The sequence below is a fragment of the Scatophagus argus genome, chromosome 9, assembly GCF_020382885.2.
Source record: "Scatophagus argus isolate fScaArg1 chromosome 9, fScaArg1.pri, whole genome shotgun sequence".
Taxonomy (NCBI): domain Eukaryota; kingdom Metazoa; phylum Chordata; class Actinopteri; family Scatophagidae; genus Scatophagus; species Scatophagus argus.
Genome location: NC_058501.1, coordinates 23,145,986 through 23,166,291, shown reverse-complemented (window position 1 = coordinate 23,166,291; position 20,306 = coordinate 23,145,986). Strand labels below are relative to the sequence as shown.

At 45.6% G+C, this 20,306-nt stretch overlaps 1 protein-coding gene across 9 annotated transcripts in view; it reads left to right on the top strand.

Annotated features, from left to right (window-relative positions):
- vwdel (von Willebrand factor D and EGF domains-like) overlaps nucleotides 1–20,306 on the top strand; it is a 32,586-nt gene that overhangs the window by 10,957 nt on the left and 1,323 nt on the right. For 7 of the 9 annotated variants that reach the window (XM_046399043.1, XM_046399046.1, XM_046399049.1 and 4 more), the window contains 28 exons: nucleotides 863–1,053; nucleotides 1,985–2,216; nucleotides 2,945–3,019; nucleotides 3,600–3,829; nucleotides 4,231–4,320; nucleotides 4,881–5,028; nucleotides 5,659–5,873; nucleotides 6,079–6,152; nucleotides 6,271–6,544; nucleotides 6,992–7,188; nucleotides 7,643–8,529; nucleotides 9,162–9,298; nucleotides 9,868–10,032; nucleotides 10,536–10,640; nucleotides 12,022–12,136; nucleotides 13,267–13,523; nucleotides 14,226–14,445; nucleotides 15,100–15,237; nucleotides 15,504–15,698; nucleotides 16,048–16,449; nucleotides 16,903–16,998; nucleotides 17,199–17,294; nucleotides 17,411–17,506; nucleotides 17,995–18,090; nucleotides 18,303–18,398; nucleotides 19,130–19,225; nucleotides 19,308–19,403; nucleotides 20,159–20,254. In XM_046399043.1, the coding sequence (XP_046254999.1) occupies nucleotides 863–1,053; nucleotides 1,985–2,216; nucleotides 2,945–3,019; nucleotides 3,600–3,829; nucleotides 4,231–4,320; nucleotides 4,881–5,028; nucleotides 5,659–5,873; nucleotides 6,079–6,152; nucleotides 6,271–6,544; nucleotides 6,992–7,188; nucleotides 7,643–8,529; nucleotides 9,162–9,298; nucleotides 9,868–10,032; nucleotides 10,536–10,640; nucleotides 12,022–12,136; nucleotides 13,267–13,523; nucleotides 14,226–14,445; nucleotides 15,100–15,237; nucleotides 15,504–15,698; nucleotides 16,048–16,449; nucleotides 16,903–16,998; nucleotides 17,199–17,294; nucleotides 17,411–17,506; nucleotides 17,995–18,090; nucleotides 18,303–18,398; nucleotides 19,130–19,225; nucleotides 19,308–19,403; nucleotides 20,159–20,254 (5,115 nt within the window). Of the gene's footprint in view, nucleotides 1–862; nucleotides 1,054–1,984; nucleotides 2,217–2,944; nucleotides 3,020–3,599; nucleotides 3,830–4,230; nucleotides 4,321–4,880; nucleotides 5,029–5,658; nucleotides 5,874–6,078; nucleotides 6,153–6,270; nucleotides 6,545–6,991; nucleotides 7,189–7,642; nucleotides 8,530–9,161; nucleotides 9,299–9,867; nucleotides 10,033–10,535; nucleotides 10,641–12,021; nucleotides 12,137–13,266; nucleotides 13,524–14,225; nucleotides 14,446–15,099; nucleotides 15,238–15,345; nucleotides 15,413–15,503; nucleotides 15,699–16,037; nucleotides 16,450–16,902; nucleotides 16,999–17,198; nucleotides 17,295–17,410; nucleotides 17,507–17,994; nucleotides 18,091–18,302; nucleotides 18,399–19,129; nucleotides 19,226–19,307; nucleotides 19,404–20,158; nucleotides 20,255–20,306 lie in introns of those variants that run through there. The other 2 variants (XR_006844268.1, XM_046399052.1) reach the window with 2 other exon arrangements.

The following is a 20,306-nucleotide window of genomic DNA, read 5'->3' as shown; positions in this document are numbered from 1 at the left end:
TGACAGCTCCTGTCGTCTCCTTCGTCAGCCTGTCTGCCTGTCACTGCCGTGGCCGACTCAGTCCTGCTATCACCTTTCACTTGACCTCTCAGTTCAGGGACAGAAAACGTTGCTGCAGCGCTCAGAAGCACAGGCCGGGATCTCTTGGTTACATCATTCACTCCGCTCTCACTTTTTGTGGCCATATTGTCACATTAAAACACACTATAAAGCTCAAGAATCCCTCTGTGTTGCGGTCTGCTGAGTCACCTGTCTTCTTCTGGTATTTGTGAGATTAAACAGCCATTTTTCACTGAATTCACTTCAGTGTTTGAATTTGTGGAAAATCTGACGTGAGCTTTAGTTGGGAGGTCTGGTAACGCACTGATGTGCCACTCTTTGCCTCGACCGGCTCTGGAAAAGCCTAGGGTCAAATTTAAAACAGGAGAGCCCTAAACTATTGCTTTAAGGTAAATCCCGAGTGTTTTTCACAGAAGTTAAAGTCTACATGAAAGACACCCTCTTTTAAACTTTGCTGAGTGGAAGGAAGTCTTAAAACTGCTACACAGAAAGGTCAGCAGGTTAAAGGAGGACTCTTCCGTGTAATTACAAGGACATCCTGTGTACAGAACGTCTAACAAATCTTTGGTTTGTATCTTTGTGAGTGAGTCGTCTGCAAAAAAACATGTAATATGCTCAATGAAATCAAATTTTTCACGTTCAGTGCAGATTTCTCAGTGTTTTCAATGAGTTTCCTTTTCCCAGATGTCAGCCTGTTTTGTAGACCTTATTTGATCTCAAAGTAAGAAAGTCCTCCGTATATTTGATCATTAGTGCTGACAGTCTTGGTGCACCTCCAGTTCTTGCGTTGCCTGTCTTGCAGTTATCCCTCCAGAATGTGCTCCGGGTGGCCACTCCATCCTCCAGAACCCCTACCGCAGCACCACCTTCAGCTCCAGCTGGCTGCAGCAGTCGGCCCTGCAGGACTTCATCTGCGACCACTCCCTCGCTCCCGGCTGGTACCAGTTTCAGATTTTTGACAAGCCGGCCAGCATGCCCACCCAGTGCGTGGAGGTAAGTCTTGTCAGACATCCTGCAAGGACACAGACGGGAGGGTTTACTCGTGTATCTCTGTCGTACGGAAACGTTTGTGCTGTTAAAGGACCATTCCAGTGTCTCTTAGCGTCGTACTGATTTATGAGAATGTTATTGATCTTCTCAATTCTTCTTAATTTACAGTTCGAGTGTTGGCACGGTAACATATTTTAAAAGCCACAGCCAAAAAACTTTGCAATTAATGTCCAAAAAGTCCACGTCTCTCAAGTCATATTTCAGGTATCCTGGTGTTTCACATATGCTGCTTGTGACCTTGGTTGAAGGTCATAAAATTCTCATGACCCCACTCATTAGGAAGTTTTCAATTTATCACTTTGAATTAGTTGTACAATTCAAATATCAGTACATCAGTCTGTGTAATCTGTCATGTGGAGGCTTCTGTCCTCACCTGAGTGTTTGTTTCAAAACAAGATGTGCATTTGTGACACACAGTTGTCAGTGTGTGTGTGTGTGTGTGTGTGTGTTCCTGTCCATGCTTATGAAGGGGAGCGCAAGGAGAGCTGGAATGTGTCTCATTTCCTGCGGGCGTCCTGCTGTGAGGAGCCTGCAGGATCCATCTGAGGTGTCGGCCTCCTCCTGCCTTCCCAGGCTATCGCTGCTCTCCCTGGGTGATGGATATTCGCAGGAGTGGGTGGAGGAAGGAAAAGTGGAGGATCACTGTGAACATGTGTTACATAATAAGGCGATGTTTTTATGATGATGGCAGATCAGTGGCAAGATTTGCCAGGTCAAAGGGAAAATAACTACGACAAATTGTAGCTTTGTCAAATACATATTTCGATTTTATTTTATTTTTTTTTTGCAAATTAGTTTCCTAAGTTAGCATGCTAACCAGCTAACTCCAGACTGACCTTCGAGATGAATGACCTCCCCTCTCTTTTGCACCCAGGTGAACCACTGTGGGACCCAGGCTCCTGTGTGGCTGTCCCTGGGCGAGCTGGACTCCCTGCCGGGGCCTCTGGAGGTCAGGCAGCTGACGGCCTGTGCTGCCTGGCAGTTCTTCCCGAGCAGCCAGGCAGACTGCTGCATGTTCCGCATCCCGGTCACCGTCCGCAACTGTGAAGACTTCTACGTTTACCTGCTGCAGCCTACGCAGGGATGCATGGGATACTGTGCACAGGGTGCGTCAGAGCAGAAGGATCCGTGTTGGTCACAATCCTCATGTAGTCATGAAACAAGACAAGCAAGACTCGACATGCTGCTGACCCCTTTCTACTCATGTATGCATGAGCTAGAAACTTTCTATAAGGCTGAATTAAACTCAGCTGACTGCATGTCTGATCCTTCTCAGTATGTGTTTCAGAACGCTTTCAGATCTCTGAAAAACACTTAGTTCAACCTTCAACTTGATTTAACAAGCTTCACGTTCATCTGTGTAAGACGTGATGCAGCAGTACTACATTGCAACCGCAGGCACAAGGTAATTTGGTCTGGCTGTCATTACTTGAAATGCTGCGTATCTGCAGAGAAATGCGAGCTCATTTTGCTGTAAGAAGCTCGCACGGCATGTCCACACAGAAAGTGATAAAGCAGATGAGGTTGAGCAAAGTCTGCCGAGTCCATTATTGTCTATATTAGGGCTCTTTACAGTACCAAGCTTATAGCCATATACCACAGATATAAAACATGTGTATTCAAATTGTCATCTGCTTTTTGTGAGTTTAGTCCTGTGCTTGTTTCACTGAGAGTTAAACACTACGTGCAGCACAAAGCAGTCACTTGTATAAAATAAACTGCTTTCCAGTTAAGACTTTATGAACAAAGTGTATGTTGGCTCCAAACTCACAGTCTCTCTCTTCTGCTTTGTTATATAATCTGTTATGCCTTTTTGCTCCCCTCTGTCTCACAGAGATGTCGGACACTTTGCCCACGTCGTCGCCGACCTGCGGCCCTGACGAGGTGAACGTCGATGGAACATGTAAAAGTGAGGTCTCCGCTGCTGTGCTTATGGCTCAGGCTTGTCTCCTCGTGTTAGGTCGAACACCAAAACACTCGGGAGGTCAGGGAGTTGCCATGCGGTCAGGAATGCACCGTCGGCCCCCTCACCGCTCCTCTTAATGAGCTGAGCATGTGTCCCGGCGTCCGCTGGGCTTCGTCTGCGTGGCGACAGGCCCTCGATCAGGTCGTGAACTAAGGCGGGGCAGGATTTAGGAAGCTGGCAGAGGTGGAAAGAAAGAGGGAGGTTTAATTAGAGATAGATTCAGTATCACTAAACATGTTCATTAACGGGTGTTAAGTCATACTTTTGACCACAGAGACAGAATGCGGGCCTTGCTGAATGTTTTCATCAATTCTGAGACTTTCCTCAAAATATCTGAAGCTGAATGGAGCTGCAAAGTCATGGAGTCCAAAGTGCAGAAATTACTGAGTCAAATGGCAGACTCTAGATTTAATTGTTCATTGATGGACATTGATGAACATTTACTACACAGTATATGGGTCTGATTTCCTAATAAAAGCACAAACAGCTGTACTCTCTTTCCTATCCGCCTCTGTCCTACCAGCCAAGCAGCCTCCCACTCCATCTGTACCAGTGATTGTCCCAGAGGTGACAGGAAACGTCATCCACCTGAAGTGCAGCTTTGGGAGCAGCTCCAACAGCTCTCTGGGTTACGTGGTGGCTTGGTCTCGTCTCTCACCTGAGGGCGCAAAGGAGGAGCTCAAAGAGGAGACCACCATCCAGACCTCCGCCTTCATCGAGCTGGACGGCTTCAACCTCCGTCTGGGAGACAAGGTCTGATGCAGGGGCTGCAGTGGCTCAACATGAGCTCTGCTGAGTCCACTTCAGGTTCAGAATGAGTTGTAGAAGTGAAGGCCAGTCCAGGACACGAATGTGTGGGGAAAAAACAAAAAAAAACAACCAGATCAAAATTTTTATCTAATTTCAGTTCAGTGTTTGTTATTTGCTGTCTGTAGAGCATCATTCCTGCTGCAAACAACGTTCTGTTCTTCTGGAAATAAGACCTACTTTCTAAATCAAACATTTTGCTCTTGGACTTTCAGCGACTGAAACTATTACTGCAACCTGTCAACATGTCGTTTTGTTTTACTGTGGCCTGGCTGTGTGTGTGACCTGCCTTCAACTGTAAAACCTCGAATACAGCCAGGGTTTCTTTTCTTCTCTGCCTCTCTCAGATTTACTGCTCAAGCTCCAGTTTCTTCTTGGACTCGCCTGACGTCCGCAGCTCTTCGGTGCAAAGTCAGGAGTTCTTTGCAGGGATTAGGGTACGTGGCAGTAATCTGAAGGTTTCTGTTTTGGAGCTTATGCATCTCAGTGTGGTTCTGTTTGTTGGCTTTTATTACATTCCTGTGTGCATGTGTGCATATGGACACAGGAGAAAGTGAATACTGTTGATGATCAACTTGAATGAATCCACCAAAAAGTTATTGACAGCTTTTAGTTAATCAGTTAATCTTGAAATTTGTGGATTTCAGCTGCTAAGTTACATTTCACAGTGTTCCAGCCTTTCTGTTCATGTTCAGACAGACGGAAACTATGACACATTAAAGTTTTAATTGCTCAGCACACTGTTGGCTATGCTTTTAATCAGCAATATCTCATTCAGAGCGATTTTGTATTTGATTACTGGACCATGATCCGGTGCAGACCAAAAACTGACCGAAGGTTTTTCTTTTTAAACCCAGAATTTTGCCCACAGTATAATATAGGTACTTTAGATTTTGACAAGCCCGTTCTTTGCATTAAAGCCAGAGTGTCAGCAGGAGGCTCCCTCTCAAAGGAAGGACTGATAAGTTTTATTTCTGTTTGTGATGGTTTCGTGCAGCTAAGACCGGAGGCGAGCTTTGTGTCTGAGGATGGGAGGCTGTATGAGTTGGTGGTGGAGAGCACAGTTCCTGTCCCGTGTCTGGACGAGTCCACCTCCTCCACAGGACAGTGCGCTCTGTCCCTGCTGCTCAGCACCAGCAGCAAAGGTGAGGACTGACCTTCGTCACCCATAGTTACTGCTACTTTTGCGCAGTTTACACCTAAAATGGTGGCAGATTCACCACTCAGAATTCGTTTTGAATTTTAGACTCAAACAAACCTTCACCTTCAGCCAGAAGTAAACCAACAGCCATTGATTTTAGCCGTTGATTTTTCTGGCCTCTGTACCTTGCTTCATCACAATAACACGTTGCAGTGATGTGTTAGTGGAAAATGTTGTAGTTTTTCCTGCGAACTCAAGGTTATTGTATTAACCTAGAAAGTAGCCAGGCGTACTAATGGTGACCGTTTGTATTTGAGCAACACTCTTTAATCCATTTCCTTTTATCTCTTGCTAACATTTCAGTTTCCTTAGTATTGACACATGCACAGATCAACACCTCCTGTCCTTGTTTTACACGTCACACTTGCTGTGCACCTTTGCGTACGTATGCATGTAAGGGATTTACACAAAATTAGTTTAAATAAAATCCTCCACATCTAAAAATTTGATCCAAATTTGCACAGCTAAATAAAAGTAGGGCTGTGGATGAGATGTCAGTCAGCTGGTGTGCTAATCTTTTTATTTTTCCATTTCATCATCAAGCAGATAAACCTCCTTCCTTGTTGTGTTACAGATGAGGGCTTTTTGGGTGCAGATCTGTCTCTGTCCTCCTGTGTGGTGGACCTGTCCCGGGTCCCCTGTAGGGACGGGGTCTGCAGCCGAGCTCTGATCCATTTCAGCCCCGTCACTGACTTTGTCAAAGATGGCAACAGGACAACTCAGATCTTCGTTAAATCCGTCGACACGCAGAATTTTCTCTGGAGTGGATACTCGCCAGAACCCGTTGAGGTGAACAGATGAAACTCACCTTGTGGTTTTTATATATCAAAGAGTTCTTTATTTCTCTGCATGTTGACCTCTTTGCGCATTGTGCTTTTCCTGTGACTCCCATGATTTTTGCTTTTGTTTCGAACTGCTTTTATGATGTGATTCCGTTGTTGTTCATCACTGTTTTTGTGTGCTGAAGAGGAATGAAATTGATTTCTCACTTCAGGTCACGGTGAAGGACGTCCCCGCGGCCTACTGCTACTCCTTTACTGATCCTCATATCATCACATTTGATGGCAGGTACTTCAGTCTCTTCATTAGGAAACTTTATGTGAATCAAGCTGTAAAGTATTTAATGATCTGTCAAATGAGATAAAAGGCACAAGATTCTATGAATATTTTTTCTGTTAATCTGCAGGCGCTATGAGAACTACCAAATAGGCACCTTTGTTCTCTATAAGAGCAGTTACTGGCCGTTTGAGGTCCACGTTCGTCAGTGGGAGTGCGGCAGCGTGATGCACGCCGCCTCCTGCGTGTGCGGCTTCGCGGTGAGGGATGGCGGTGATGTCATCGCGTTTGACATGTGCAATGGAGAAATGGGCGACACCAAACCTCACCTGTCTGTGAAGAGCAGAGATCTGAGCAGGAGCAGCACTCGCATCACCGAGTCCTACCAGGGACGCAAAGTCACGGTGAGCGAGGACGACACCTGAAGTCATTCAGTGGTGCTCTGTTTACACAACGTTGTGTTCATAAACCGTAACATCGGAACAGACAACATTCAGCTAATTGCAATTTTAGGCAGAGAAAAAGAATAATTAAATGAATTATAAGACTAATGTATGTTTTTCATACAACATACACTTTAATAAATGCTTAAAGCTCACTAACATACAGAGCACTTCCATACTTCCAACTGTTTTTAATGTAGTGGTCAGAGGAAAGAAATGTGGAAATATGACAGAACTACCGTAAATTTAATTTAGCAAAATAAATAAATAAATTGGGTCTTTTATTAAAAAAACTAAGATGTCACTTAAAAGTTTGAGGAAGACACCAAGAGGTTCTCGGTTCGTTCGTCTGAAGATAACCTGCTCGCTGTGCTCATGAGCTGATCCTGAATCGCTGGCTGTTCTCAGATCAGCTTCTCGTCGGGAGCGTTTGTCCGTGCAGACGTGTCTGACTGGGGAATGAGTCTGACTCTGAGAGCACCCGGTTCAGACTGGAGCCGCACTCAGGGCCTGTGCGGGACCTACGATGGACTGTCAGACAACGACTTCCACTCAGCAGGGGGCGCCACTCTGGACAATCTGCATGCTTTTATCTCTGATTGGAGGTCAGTGTTTGACAGAGAGAGGTATCTGTAATATTCAACACATTCAAGTTTTTGGAGCAGCTAACATTTTTTCACATTGATCACAGGATATTTGTAAGTTTAACAAATGTTATTTCTGTAAGCTGACTTGTACAGCTGTGTCAATCTCAACAACACGTGTTCCCATTTTTGGTTGCTAACCTTTTTGGCACCACGCACTGATACGCCAAACAAATGAGATGTGGGCTGGGATTCAGAGGTCTTTGGTATTCATTCTGGAGCCAAGCATCTTCTCCAGACCTTTGATCCAAAATACACCATCTCCAACGAACCGAGGCTGCTTCACCAACCTGACACACCAGTTTGACTGATGCCTTTTTGCATTGCTAATAACAATATCAGAATCCCAGGGTTTCCTAAATGCAAAACTCCTCCTTGTTGCCTCTTCACTGGCATCTTCTTTCCTCTGTCTCAGACTCCCTCCTGGCAGCAGCCTGTTTGACTCTGTGCCGTCACATCTGAGCACACTGAGCCCCCGCAAGTACTGCAGCTGTCAGGCAGAGCCTCGCCTCACATCTCCCAGAGCCCGAGCTCATCCAGTCACCTCCTCCCACTCCACCTGCTCTCATCGCGGCAACGTGCATCTCCCCAGCGTCATCCCCGGTCTGGACGTCACAGCTGAGTACATCGGCTCAGTGGAAATACTCAGAGGTGAAGGAAATGAAAGACAGCCTCTGCCTCCGGGCCGCTTCAGCCAAAACACCCAGGATCGAGATACTGATGCTCAGCCACGTGAAAGAAGCTTCCCTTCAGGAGCCTCCAGGCATGGAGCTCCAATCTCAGCTCGCCACCAGCGACGCAGAGGCCGGCGGCAGACACACCATTACATTTCGAACTCTCCACACCAAAGCCTCAGTCAGTCTGATTTGGAGGGCTTCACCTACTTTTTCCCAGAGGACCACGAAGCAGCAGTTCAGCCAGACTCTTCCCTAACGTGGCCCACACCTTCTGGACTGACCGAGCGGCGGGCCAGGACTCTGTGCCAGCAGGCCGTGGAAAACTCGAGCATAGCGTTAGGCTGCCGGCGTCTGTTAGCAGAATCGGTAATCAGCCATGTAGTGGCTATGTGTGTTACCGACCTACAGCTGAAGGATGAGCTGTCATGGCTGAATGCGACATTACCGCTGCTGGAAAACGAGTGTGAGAGGAGGCTGGTGGAGGAGAGGAGGAGAGAGGAGGAGTACCAGGATGTCGTGGCTGTCCTCAAGTGTCCCAGTATGTGCAACTGGAATGGCCAGTGCTCAGAGTGGGGTTGTGTCTGCCTCCCAGGATTCGGGTCATATGACTGCAGCGTGCTGTCTGGTAACATGCTAAACATAACACTGACACATAATTACAAATCCGGCCAAAGCCACCGTAACCTGCCTCTGACTGGTTACCTCTGTTGGTGCGCTGGTCAGGGTTTGGATGAGCCCCATCAGGGTGAGCCAGGCGGAGTCAACCTGACTCTCTTGGTGCGTCATACGAAGAAAAGCAGTGGGATACATAATAACATAACACGCACTTTATACTCAGAGAAGCCGTATGAGCTTATTGGGGATATGCTGGTAAAGATACGTTTTAGGTAATCTAGAATTCACAACTGCAGTGACCATTACATAGTTTGTCCACCAGTAAGCACTGACAAGTTTCATTTTCGACTTTATGTCCCAGAAACAAAAACCCCAGAAAATGTATGGAATCCTTAAGTGTGTCAGCTGATACATTACTGTCAGTCTCAAAAACCCAGTATCTGTTGAGCTGTGGTCTTTGAGTGACATAACACAGACTTTTGAAAACCAGGGTCATCAAGCAGACTACAGCTACAGCTTATAGCACAATTATGTGTTATTATTATAATACATTTAGCTCTACGCTGGTTTGTGATGTGTAATAAATTCTCAGGTCTAATAGTCCACGTTTGTCTGCCCTCTTTTGTTTTTGATGTCGTGAAGACCAGATCCCGGAGATCACAGAGTTGGAGAAGGAGGGTCTGTGTGACGTCCGGCAGGGAGACTGCTCCACCGTCCAGGTCTACGGTCAAGGATTCAAGGACTCCTATGAGCTCAAGTGTGAGTTTGTTAAAGAAAAGGTACTTTGTTTTCTTCCGCTTATTCTCTGTTCTCTTTATTTCTCATTTCCAGTTTTCTGAACGACAAACAGCAGACTGGTACTGTGGGAGATGCTGAGATTCAGATATTCTCTGTGTGAGAGCTGATAAATTGCCCACAGATTTTTTTACGGAGAGTGAAGTCATCATTAAGCTGAGACGTCTCAAACCCTCTGTTCACCATCGCTGTCTGTCGCAGGGAATGACAAGAACGTGAACTTAACTTAGTTCTGTAATGAGACATGACCCATTAGCTCACGGCTAACCTACTGCTTTCTCAATAACTGATGCAGACAACTCATATCTGTGTTTTCATCTGTGTTTTTATTGAATTTATTGAAAGGAGGTGCAGTTTCTCATTTCTGAGGAAGTTCTACAAACAGGAACAGAATTACTCTCCTTTGTCTTTCTGTGTTTTTATGCATTCCTCTACTTTTTCTCTGTCCTTGTTTTCCAATGCTTCTCTCTGTTGTGCCTCCTACCACTCATGGCTTCCTCACTCTGTCTGGTTCTTGTCTCCTCCTCCCTCTGCATGTCTGCCTCTCGTCAAGTTTGTTGATGGGGAGTGGGTTCTGGACAAGCCCCAGTTTGTCCCGGCCCTCTTTCTGGATGTGACGGCCCTGGAGTGCCAGCTCCCCCTGGAGGACGGTCAGGCTCCTGCAGACGTTGATCCGGAAACAGCGATAAACAGGCCGCTGGCTCGCTGGCAGATCAAAGTGAGTCTGCAGTGTACACTGGTGTGAAGATGCTGATGTCCTTCTCTCGGCTTCTTTTAATCCTATTTTTTTTCTTTGGACAGAGAAAAGATCCTCTTCAGGGTTAACATTAGACTTCTTATTTTGCAAGATGTTCCCGACATGAGATTACACAGTAGATCAGCACCAAAGCAGTGAAAAGCGGACAGACGTGAATGTTTTCTTGTTTTTGTTTGCTGGCAGTGGAAAGTTTTCCACAGCTGCTCAGGAGGTTTTCTTCAGCTTCAGTGTGGTTCAGGAAGAAAACTCCCTCAAGAGTGTGAAACATTGGAAACTGTTTGGTTTACTGCCAAGTGCATGAAACAAAGCAAAGTGAGGGAAAATCAAAAATTTCTCTGGCTGTACAATGAACTGTATTATAATATCCGAGGAGCTGAAAGTGATCCAGTGTGAGCGACCACAGTTCACCTCATCTGATGCCTGTTCCGGGGGATCCACAGTAATCAAAGTTCTGTTGATGGCAGGTTTCCAATGATGGCTACAGCTACAGCAATGCCAAGATACTGACTCTGTACGATGGAGCCTGCCAGATCTGCAGCCTGGACACCGAAGGCCTCTGTACTCTGAGGGTGAGACATCTTCCTTCATGCCGTTCTCTCACATTCAGAATCCAACAGGTTTTAAGGGTCTGCTTCCATGTTTAAAACAAAGAGATGTAGTCTTAACAGCAGAACTCGGACACTGATCTCACTTTCTTTAAGGCATTAAGATGTACATTTGAATATTAATTTATCTATTAATCTGTTGCTTATTTTTACAATCAGTCATTTAGTCTAAAAAGGGACAGAAAATAGTAAAAGCAGCAACAGCTTCTCTGCCACCAGGCCTTTGACACTGATGTCTGTGCTGCTGTTTGCTGTAACGTGTTGGACTGGAGGCCGTACAAGGCGGGGGCTGCTTGGCGACACTTCAAGCCGCTCACTTGTCCTTCTGGATGTAATTTTGTCTTTTAATCTGTATATTCTGTGAGTTTACTGGTCTGTTTTGTACACGACGTTTATCGCCCATCGCTGAAGATCTTCTATCGTTTGTGATTTTGGGCTTTATAACTAAATCTGACTTGACCAAAACAGCCGACCTGGCCTGAACAGGGGAAATACAAGTTAAAAATCCTGCACTGAGATCAGTCTGCGGCTGTAACAGCACTGTTTGACTGATTGTTTGTTTATCTCCCCTGGACGTTTTGTGCTCCTACAGCACCCCGGCTGTGCTGTCCCTGCCAGCCGGCCCCGCTGCTCGTAAACCACAGCTCGCACTGTGTAAACAGCCATGTTGATGTGAGTGTGCCCTGCAGAAACACCAGTTTGACTGACTTTTACAGGACTGTTCACTGATGCTGTGATGTTACGCTGAAAACGATGTAACAGAGAAATCAGCACCAGTTCAACTTTAATAGCTTCAGTGGTATGAACAAAACCAAGTCAGAAGTCACAGATACGTTACATATCACATTTTAAATATGCAGGTGTCACGCGTGCAGGTTCTGGTCTTTTCTGTTCATGGCATTCAATTATCTGCTTTGGTTTGAGGAAAACAGCTGTTTTGAAGGGCATAAAAACTGTGTTAACTCAGTTTCTGTAATGTGGTTGGTGTCGAATATTTCTAAATTCAGCTCTTTATATGATGAAATATGAAGATTTTTATTGTTTTGTACAATGAAGAGTTGAGCTTGTCGATGTATTTTGTGTTTTCTGAGTGAATCAGCTGATCTGCTGAATGTGTGAGGTGTCCTTCAGCACAGGAAACCATCAGGCTCGTTTCCTTCAGACCAAATGTTCTGCTTCAACACATGTGGCCTTGTTCTCCAGCTGCACACTTTACATAAGCTCGTGTATCTCTCTGAGGCAGGTCAGCGCTGCGTTAAAACAGTCATGAAAGGCAATTTGTTTCAAAGACAGATAAACACTGAACATAACTTTTTAAAGGTTATTTATTGCCTTTGCTCCCCAGGAGAAAACGTGCAGCATCGATGGCTTGTGTTACAGCGAGGGGGAGTCCAATCCCAGCAGCCCCTGCCTCACGTGTCGCCCGGACTCGTCCAAGCAAGCATGGTCGACAGCAGAGAGTACGTACGCTAAGACGCCATTGTGTCTCATCTTGTCTTATGTTTATCTCACAGCTCCTTCTCATGGTAAACAGAACAAGTGTAGACTATACACGACTGGTGTTTAAAGATTTTAGTGCGCGACTTCCTCAGGAGATCTGAGGTCGGATAGCCATCGCTGAGTCTTTGCTCAGGGCTGTTTTGATAATTTGTCGGTGGCTCTGTGGATCCACTGGAGTTACTTCAGTCCCTCCGGCGCTGATAAGAGGACAGCTTACCTCATTGTTACACTTTCTGACAAACTTCTTCCACTTAAAGTAGGGCACACAGCGCTCTGCGAAGAAATCTGCACGTAGCATCGACCCCACTGAAGTCAAATCACTGAGCTGAGCGATAGCGACAGCAGGATCCACTCATGTGTTCGTGCATGAACTTAATGAATTATTTATTAAAATGTTTAGAGGAGAGAGACTGATACATACATCATTTCATGTAGTCTGATGTCATTATTTAAGTTTTTTTAAAAAACTAACAATATATTTGATATAAACACTATGAACACTGCAGCCAAAAAGCGATCATTTCCTGTAAGCTCTCTGTCAGACCCTCGGACTGACGGCAAAAACACCCCCTAATACAGTAATACAGTGACGGTTAAAGCTCTAAACAACAACAAAAATACCGTAAAAATAAATTTAGATGAGAAAACTAAAACTCAAATATGTAAAAATAAAAATGCAGCAGATGAAGCTTTAACTCAGAGCCTTTCGAGCCAGAAGTGCTGCTTTGTTCCAAACAGTAAATGAAGCACTTTGTGGTGTCGGTAAGGTTTATGAACAAGTCTTAAAAATCACTCATGTGGTGTCGTGTGTGTGAGCCCATCTCAGTCTGTCTGTGTGATGCTTTGGTCATTTTGATCTCATGAGAGTCTGACTTGGGTTACATGATTTTTGTGTTTGAATAAGCCTGTCAAGCAATTGAAACAACAATCAGCAAATCTTAATCAACGTTTTTTCACATTATCAAAGCTGTGAAAAAGGTGTGAAATTTGCGGGTGCACTTTTAGCCCTTTGAGGCTTCCCTGATTCCCTCCCTCCGGCTTTATTCAGTCTCCTGTGCTGAATTATTCCCTCGTTCGTGTGTGTCATCAGAAAACGAGCCTCCGGCGCTCCACTCGATGCCGTTTCATCTCCGGTCCTTCCAGGGAGAGAATTTCATCTACCAGCTACAAGCTCGGGACCCTGAGGGCTCGGCGGTGCGCTTCACCCTGGAGTCAGGGCCTGAAGGTGCATCTGTGTCTGCGGCCGGCCTGCTGATGTGGAAGGCCACAGCTGAAACTGCAGACACGCACGCCTTCCAGTTTACTGTGAAGGACGAGTGTAACGCTGAGACCAGAGCCTCCGCACAGGTAATCCTGGGTTTCCTGCTCTTCTGTGTGTCGAGTTGTGGCAGCCTCAGACCCGCTAAGTGCAAAGTAACTATAAGTATGCTAAGTGATGCGGTAATTACTAGTTCAGCAGACACTCAGCAGTGTATAATGAGATCATGTTGGACAGGTAAGGGATTTCCTGTGTGTTCCAGAGAGGTGAACACACCGTTTGCCTCTCCTTTCATGATCCCTTTGCTGCTTCCTCCCACTAGAGGGAGCTAATGAGATGTCTCTCAGCTCATGGATAGGATAGAATAGAAGTGTTTATTGTCACTGTTATATATATATATAAGTACAGTGAGATGTCGTTTGGAGCAGGCCAACACATGCACAGAGTAAGAAGCAGTAGATAAGAGCAGTTAAATAGAATAAACAATACAACAGTATATACAGCTAGAAATATAAACAGATATACAAACCTACCTAAGAAAAACTTTCAGTTGGGAAAAATTTACAGTTTTAGGAATAAAGATAAGGTGCAGAGTATTTCAATTTGTGGACGTCGCTGTTCACTTTATTTGTTTCTGATGCTTTTGTTTTCTTACACGTGTAACTTTATCCAAAATTCCAGACACATGAAACATGTCATCTGCTAAAACACTGCTGTCATGTTTAACTCATGTCTTCCTGTTGTCCACGTCGTGATGAGTCAGACTGCAGCCTCTTTGTGCTTCCTGTCAGGTGTCCGTGGGCTCCTGTGAGTGTCTGAATGGAGCTTCCTGTGTAAGCGACGTCAGCCTCCCCGTCGGCAGCGGGCAGTACCTGTGTGTGTGTCCAGAGGGATTTACAGGTGAAAGGTGCGAGGTGAACATCGACGACTGTAAACCGAACCCCTGCAGGCTGGGCCGCTGCATCGACGGCGCCAACTCGTTTTCCTGTATCTGCCCACCGGGAATGACAGGTGTGCACCCACCTGCGGAGCCGTTTACTGCAAAACATGAACACAAAGAGCAGCAGGCGTCAGGGAGTTTTGATTCAGGAGTGGATTCCTTTCTGAGGGGACACTATTTTAGTTTATTGTTATTATTATTATTATTTTAAGCTGAGGCCATTCTGTTAGTTTACATGGCTGTTTATTGGACAGTCCACAACAGAGAGAGGATGGGAACTGAGAGGACAGAGACAAAGACAGGCAAAGGACACCAGGACACCAGGACACCTCGAGCAGACGGGTTTTATACTGTGATGAAACAGCAAATACTGAAAACACACACTGGATCTTCTGGTTCTTCTTTGAGCAGTTGTACTTACTGTAGTTGTATTTGTAGTTGTATCCTGGAGCAGTTAATGTTACTTAGTTAGTCAGTTACTTGCAGATTTACTCTAAATACTCTAGATTACCTGGTGAAACTCCTGTCCCGCTGAAAGCATCACCAGATCTCTCATCACCACCTACAATACAACAATGATGAACTAAACTAAGACGTTAGTTTCAGAAAAGCTGCATTTTCAGTCAGTGACTTTAATTTGCACCAGTGAAGACACCTGCGGTAAATCTTTTTACAGTGATTTTGTAAGTTTCACAGCGTTTCCATGTGCTTTCCTGTGCTTTCAGGCCGTACGTGTCGAGAAGACGTCGATGAGTGCGCCTCTCAGCCTTGTTTCCCTGGAGTCGGCTGCAGCAACACGCTGGGCTCCTTCGTCTGTGGAGTCTGTCCGCCAGGATTCAGTGGGGACGGCAAAAGCTGCGCAGGTAGATCTTCTCCCTCAAATTTAATTTAAAAAAGAGAACTTTAGCGATATTCAATGTTTCAACAAGTCGCATGTGAAGACCAAAACCAATAATTTGTTTGTCCACCAGCCTGTCAGCTCCAAACCAACCAAACCAACATGGCAACCTCCGGGGCTGAAAACACGAAGCCCCGCAGGTTGGGGTTTCTCCATGATTCATACATGTTCCGTGCAATGTTTGTTGTCCAGCTGGAGGTCTTTTCCATCCTTTTCGGTTCTCTCCGTTAGAAGAAGCGGTGACCACACCAGCGAGAGAAGCGCAGGTTCCACCGAGGCCCAAACCCTCGGGCCCGTCGCCGTGCTCTGGACGGCCGTGTCACCCGGGGGTTCAGTGTTTCGAGAGCATCCACATCTCTGCGGGCTTCGTCTGTGGGCCCTGTCCTGCCGGTTTCCGTGGAAACGGACGAACGTGCACGACAACAGGTGAGAAGCTGATGCTGGTGACCACGACGTATGACCGTACCCTTACAGACCAACGCCTGTCTTATGTTTCATACAGTTTTTATTAAATATTTCAGATGATAAAAAAACAGTTTTTATACTGAGAGTGAAAATAGTTTTCAGCAGGATAAATGAATAAATCCACGTGCTCATGTGTAAAAACCGACATTTTAACTTGAAACTTGCCCTTGTTGTGTCATATCAGTATTATTATTATTGTTGTTAGAATAGCTGAAGTCCGACCAAAAGTTGCGTGTTTTAGTGTTGACAAATCAAACTTATATTTGTGTTACTTTTTAAGTCGTATCCTCTAACTTCCAGTGTTTTACAGGTCTGGGGACAGTCGGCAGCGCAGCAGAAGGTCATATTCACATCATCAAATCAAATTCCAGCAGGGACACGACTCCCGCCTCCTCCTCATCGTCTCCCACCTCACCCAGACGACCCCCTGACAGCAGGACCAGACCAGAAGCCACCGTCTCCAGTATGAGGAGAGCTTCGCCACACAACCAAACCAGAGCATTCAGCCCCCCTGTCCACAGAGCTCAGCCCGGCGGGGCCGAGCTGAACCCCGACCTCATCGCTTGGGTCACGTGGGGGTCCCCATCTCACCACGTGACCTGTGCCGACTCTCCCTGCTTCCCGGGTGTTCCCTGTGAACCCACCATCACCGGGTCCTTCAGGTGTGGACGCTGCCCATACGGTTACACCGGAGATGGAGTCACATGCAAAGGTACTTGGTGTCGAAGGTTCAGGCAGCTTCCTGAGGACAGTAAATGCTTAGGAAGGGTAACGCGATTAGACGTTAGACATATTTTTAAAATGCGTGTCTCTGACTGATCAGAGGTCTGCAGTGGTAACTTTTCAGCATTGTTAAGAATCAGCTCTAAAACTCAAAGAAGAGCGAGTTGAGTCGAGCTGGACCGTAACCGCAGTGGAAACACAGATTAACATTTCTGGATCAGTTGGTGCCTTTAGGACCTGTGCTACCGAAACACTTTGTTACCAGGCTCTCGTCATCGTCATGTGCAGTCGCTTTTGGCAGCTGTGGGGGAGAAGTTACATAGCGTAGCTTTAAAACGTAGAATCATGACATAATGATTAGTGGTAACTAATTATTTCATTATTTTTGTCCTTATTCTATAAAGTGAGGATTTCTGTCAGTGAGCTCATGATGTGCTGTCAGCTGTGTGCAGGTATGGCTGTGGGAGGAACATGGAGTGCAGCCTGCCCAACACCTGCACCTGCAAGGAGGGCTACACCGGATACAGCTGTCACATCGGTGAGAGGAGCAACGAGACCTCTTTGTTTCTGAGCTGGAAACAAGTTCATTGAATCGTGTCATTCTTGAATGAACCATCATCCTTGTCATCTCGTGATCCTTATGCTGTCATGGCACGTTGCTGTCAAGTCAGCTCTGACGATTTGTTTGCTCGTTTGTCTCAACGTCTGCTTTTGACGTCACTTTTTCTTCCCCGTCAGCCGTGTGTCGACCCGACTGCAAGAACCAGGGGAAGTGTGTGAAAGCGAACGTGTGTGAATGTCCTGCGGGCTACAGTGGGCCCACCTGTGAGGAGGGTAACTTGAACTCACACTCACACCTGTTGTCTAACCTGCTGGAACACACACACACACTGCTCAGATAACACTGATGAGTAACTCTGTGCTGTTTACACCCCTGTGTCGGTGTGTAGCGAGCTGCAAGCCGCCTTGTCAACATGGAGGCACCTGCCTGGCCAGGAACCTGTGCACCTGCCCCTACGGCTACGTGGGACCCAGATGTGAAATCAGTGAGATGTTATTTAGGAAACACTGTGTGATGTGTTGATGTGTTGTATTACTCACAAGGACTGTGAGGTTAAACAGATGACTTTAAGGGAATAGTTTCTTAGGGAAATGCACGGAGTCACAGAGTTGAATTTGAGAATTTGATGTCCAGTGCAGTAAAATATGTCGCAACAGGCTGCAGCCAATTCACGTAGTGTAGCATAAGGACCAGTCCTGCCATGAACCTTGAAGTCAATAAGCATATTTCCCAAAATGCTGAACTGTTTGTTTAATTTTGAAATGTTTACATGCTCAGATGAGCAGATAAGGATTTGTTCATCTGTTTGTACCCCAACAGTGTGAGACCTGAAGCTTCAAAGTAAGCCTCAGGTTGCAGAAACAGCAGCGTGAGATCACCTGCGAATCAGCTGCACGACTGTGTGATGAGTTGCTGTCACTCGCACTCCACACTCATTTAGAGGTGCTCATAATGGCTGTTTCTCTGTTTCAGTGGTGTGTAACAGGCACTGTGAGCATGGAGGCGAATGTGTTTCTCCTGACGTCTGCAAATGCAAGCTTGGCTGGTACGGACCGACATGCAGCTCAGGTACGACAGGACGGCGTCCCCACTGAAATCTAACACAGATCTAATATTTTAGAGACCACACCTTTATATAGCACATGCAGCTTGTTTTTCTCAGCTACTGTTGCCATGACAACGATATGACTCGTACATCACCAGCAAAATGCACTGACTTTTCTGTGCCGCGTGCTGTGAAATCTGTGAACTCTAAACGCGACTCCTCGTGTCGTCCACAGCTCTGTGTGACCCCGTCTGTCTGAATGGAGGGACCTGCATCAAGCCCAACATCTGTGCTTGTCCCAGTGGCTTTTATGGCTCTCAGTGTCAAATCGGTAAGACCGTGATGAACGTCTGCTGTTCTGTGCTGCTGGTCTCACAGAGTCGCTGGCTTTTTATTTAAACTCTGATGTGATGCTTTCTGACTCCAGCTGCAAAAAAAAACACACAGCGAAACAAGTATTGGAGTTTTATCTTTTTTTAGTCAGTCTTTGTTTTTTTTAATTAATTATCAGTTTGACAGCATCATTCTTCCTGAAGAAATGCAAAACGTGGAATCATTTCATTAATTTTATGTTTATGGGGAGATTCCAATAATGGTATAAAAATGTTTTACTTTTTAAAAAGATCTGAGAATAGGCTGCAGTGCTGAAGGTTTATACTCATATATTCTCTAATTATTCGCTGATCCCTGCAGGCAGACATGCTTCACTTCCTCTGTACACAAACTGGTCAGAGTTCAGGGTCAGATGCATAGACCTCACTGTGGTGATTTCTTCCCAGTATATCTCAGAGAAGGTGGCTGAGTGGCGAGATGTGATGCTTTTTCATCTTTTAGTGCATACAAAGTGATGAACAAGAGGTTGGAGGTTATGTCAGTGTTCCTAACAACAAAAATGGGTCAATTCAATTCAGTTTATTTACGTAGCGCCAATTCACAACAAAAGTTATCTCATGACACTTTCCAATTAGAGCAGGTCTAGACCAGATCTGCTCTAAAACTATTTATTTCTATAAGCACATGGGCTCCTGATATGTTCACAGTCAAACGCTGGTCTGTTTTCAGCTGTGTGCAGTCCTCCTTGTAAGAATGGAGGTCAGTGTATGAGGAACAACGTGTGCTCCTGCCCTGAAGGCTACACAGGAAAAAGATGTCAAAGGAGTAAGTAAAATCACTGACGGGATGTTCTGAGCGCCGTAATGTTTGCCACCGACAATTCAAAGCGTAAACAAATGTGCTGCAGGTGTATGTGAGCCGATCTGCATGAACCAAGGCAAGTGTGTGGGACCCAACACCTGCTCCTGTGCGTCGGGATGGAGAGGGAAGAGGTGCAACATACGTGAGTGATTCCTCTTTTACTCGGACACACCAAACACGTGGCAGGTAAAATCAAGATGCTGTGCAAAGTTAGTCTACGTGTGCTTTTCCCTGTTGTTAGTTTGGTTAGAGGTAGAACACTTAACGTTTGCTCAATCAAATGCATGAGAAAACATCGCGTCTTTTATTTGCTCCTATTTTCATATCAAAATCCCTTTACTGTTGATTCATGCAAAAGAAGGAGAAGTCCTTTTGGATAGTCTTGCATCCCACCCCAACATCCTGTTTTAACAGGAAATAAATCAAACGAGGTGGGCAAGATGCACTTTTCTTTGCGATGAGTTCAGCCTCCTAGACTGACCTTCTTCCCTTCAGTAACAATTATTTTCTTTGTTGATGAATTAATTTATCCATAAAATGTGTGAAAAGTTAATTTTCTGATGGACTACTTGCTATACATACAAGACCTTAAACCCCAACTAAATAAAACAATCTATAAAGTAAAGCATTCGTGCCCAGTCTGACAGGAATCACTGACCAGGAGGCTCAGTTCAGGGCAAAATTAGCCCCCTTCACACTTATTCTTCACTTTATTTCAGTATAACTTTATGTACAAAACTCACTGCAGTGAAGATATTTTTACTTTCTTCATCCCAGGTAGCCTCTGAGAAGACACAGTGTAGATCCACACTGATATCGCAGCACATTATTGTTGTTTCTGTACTTAACATTATGATTTTCACTGCTTTCATGCCTTCCTGTCTGCTCTCGCCGTAGCTGTCTGTCTGCAAAAGTGTAAAAATGGCGGCGAGTGTTTGGGGCCAAACACCTGCCACTGTCCCACTGGCTGGGAAGGTCTGCAGTGCCAAACACGTGAGTTTATTTGTGGTAAAACAACAGTAACATGGAGACTCCAGTCAGGACA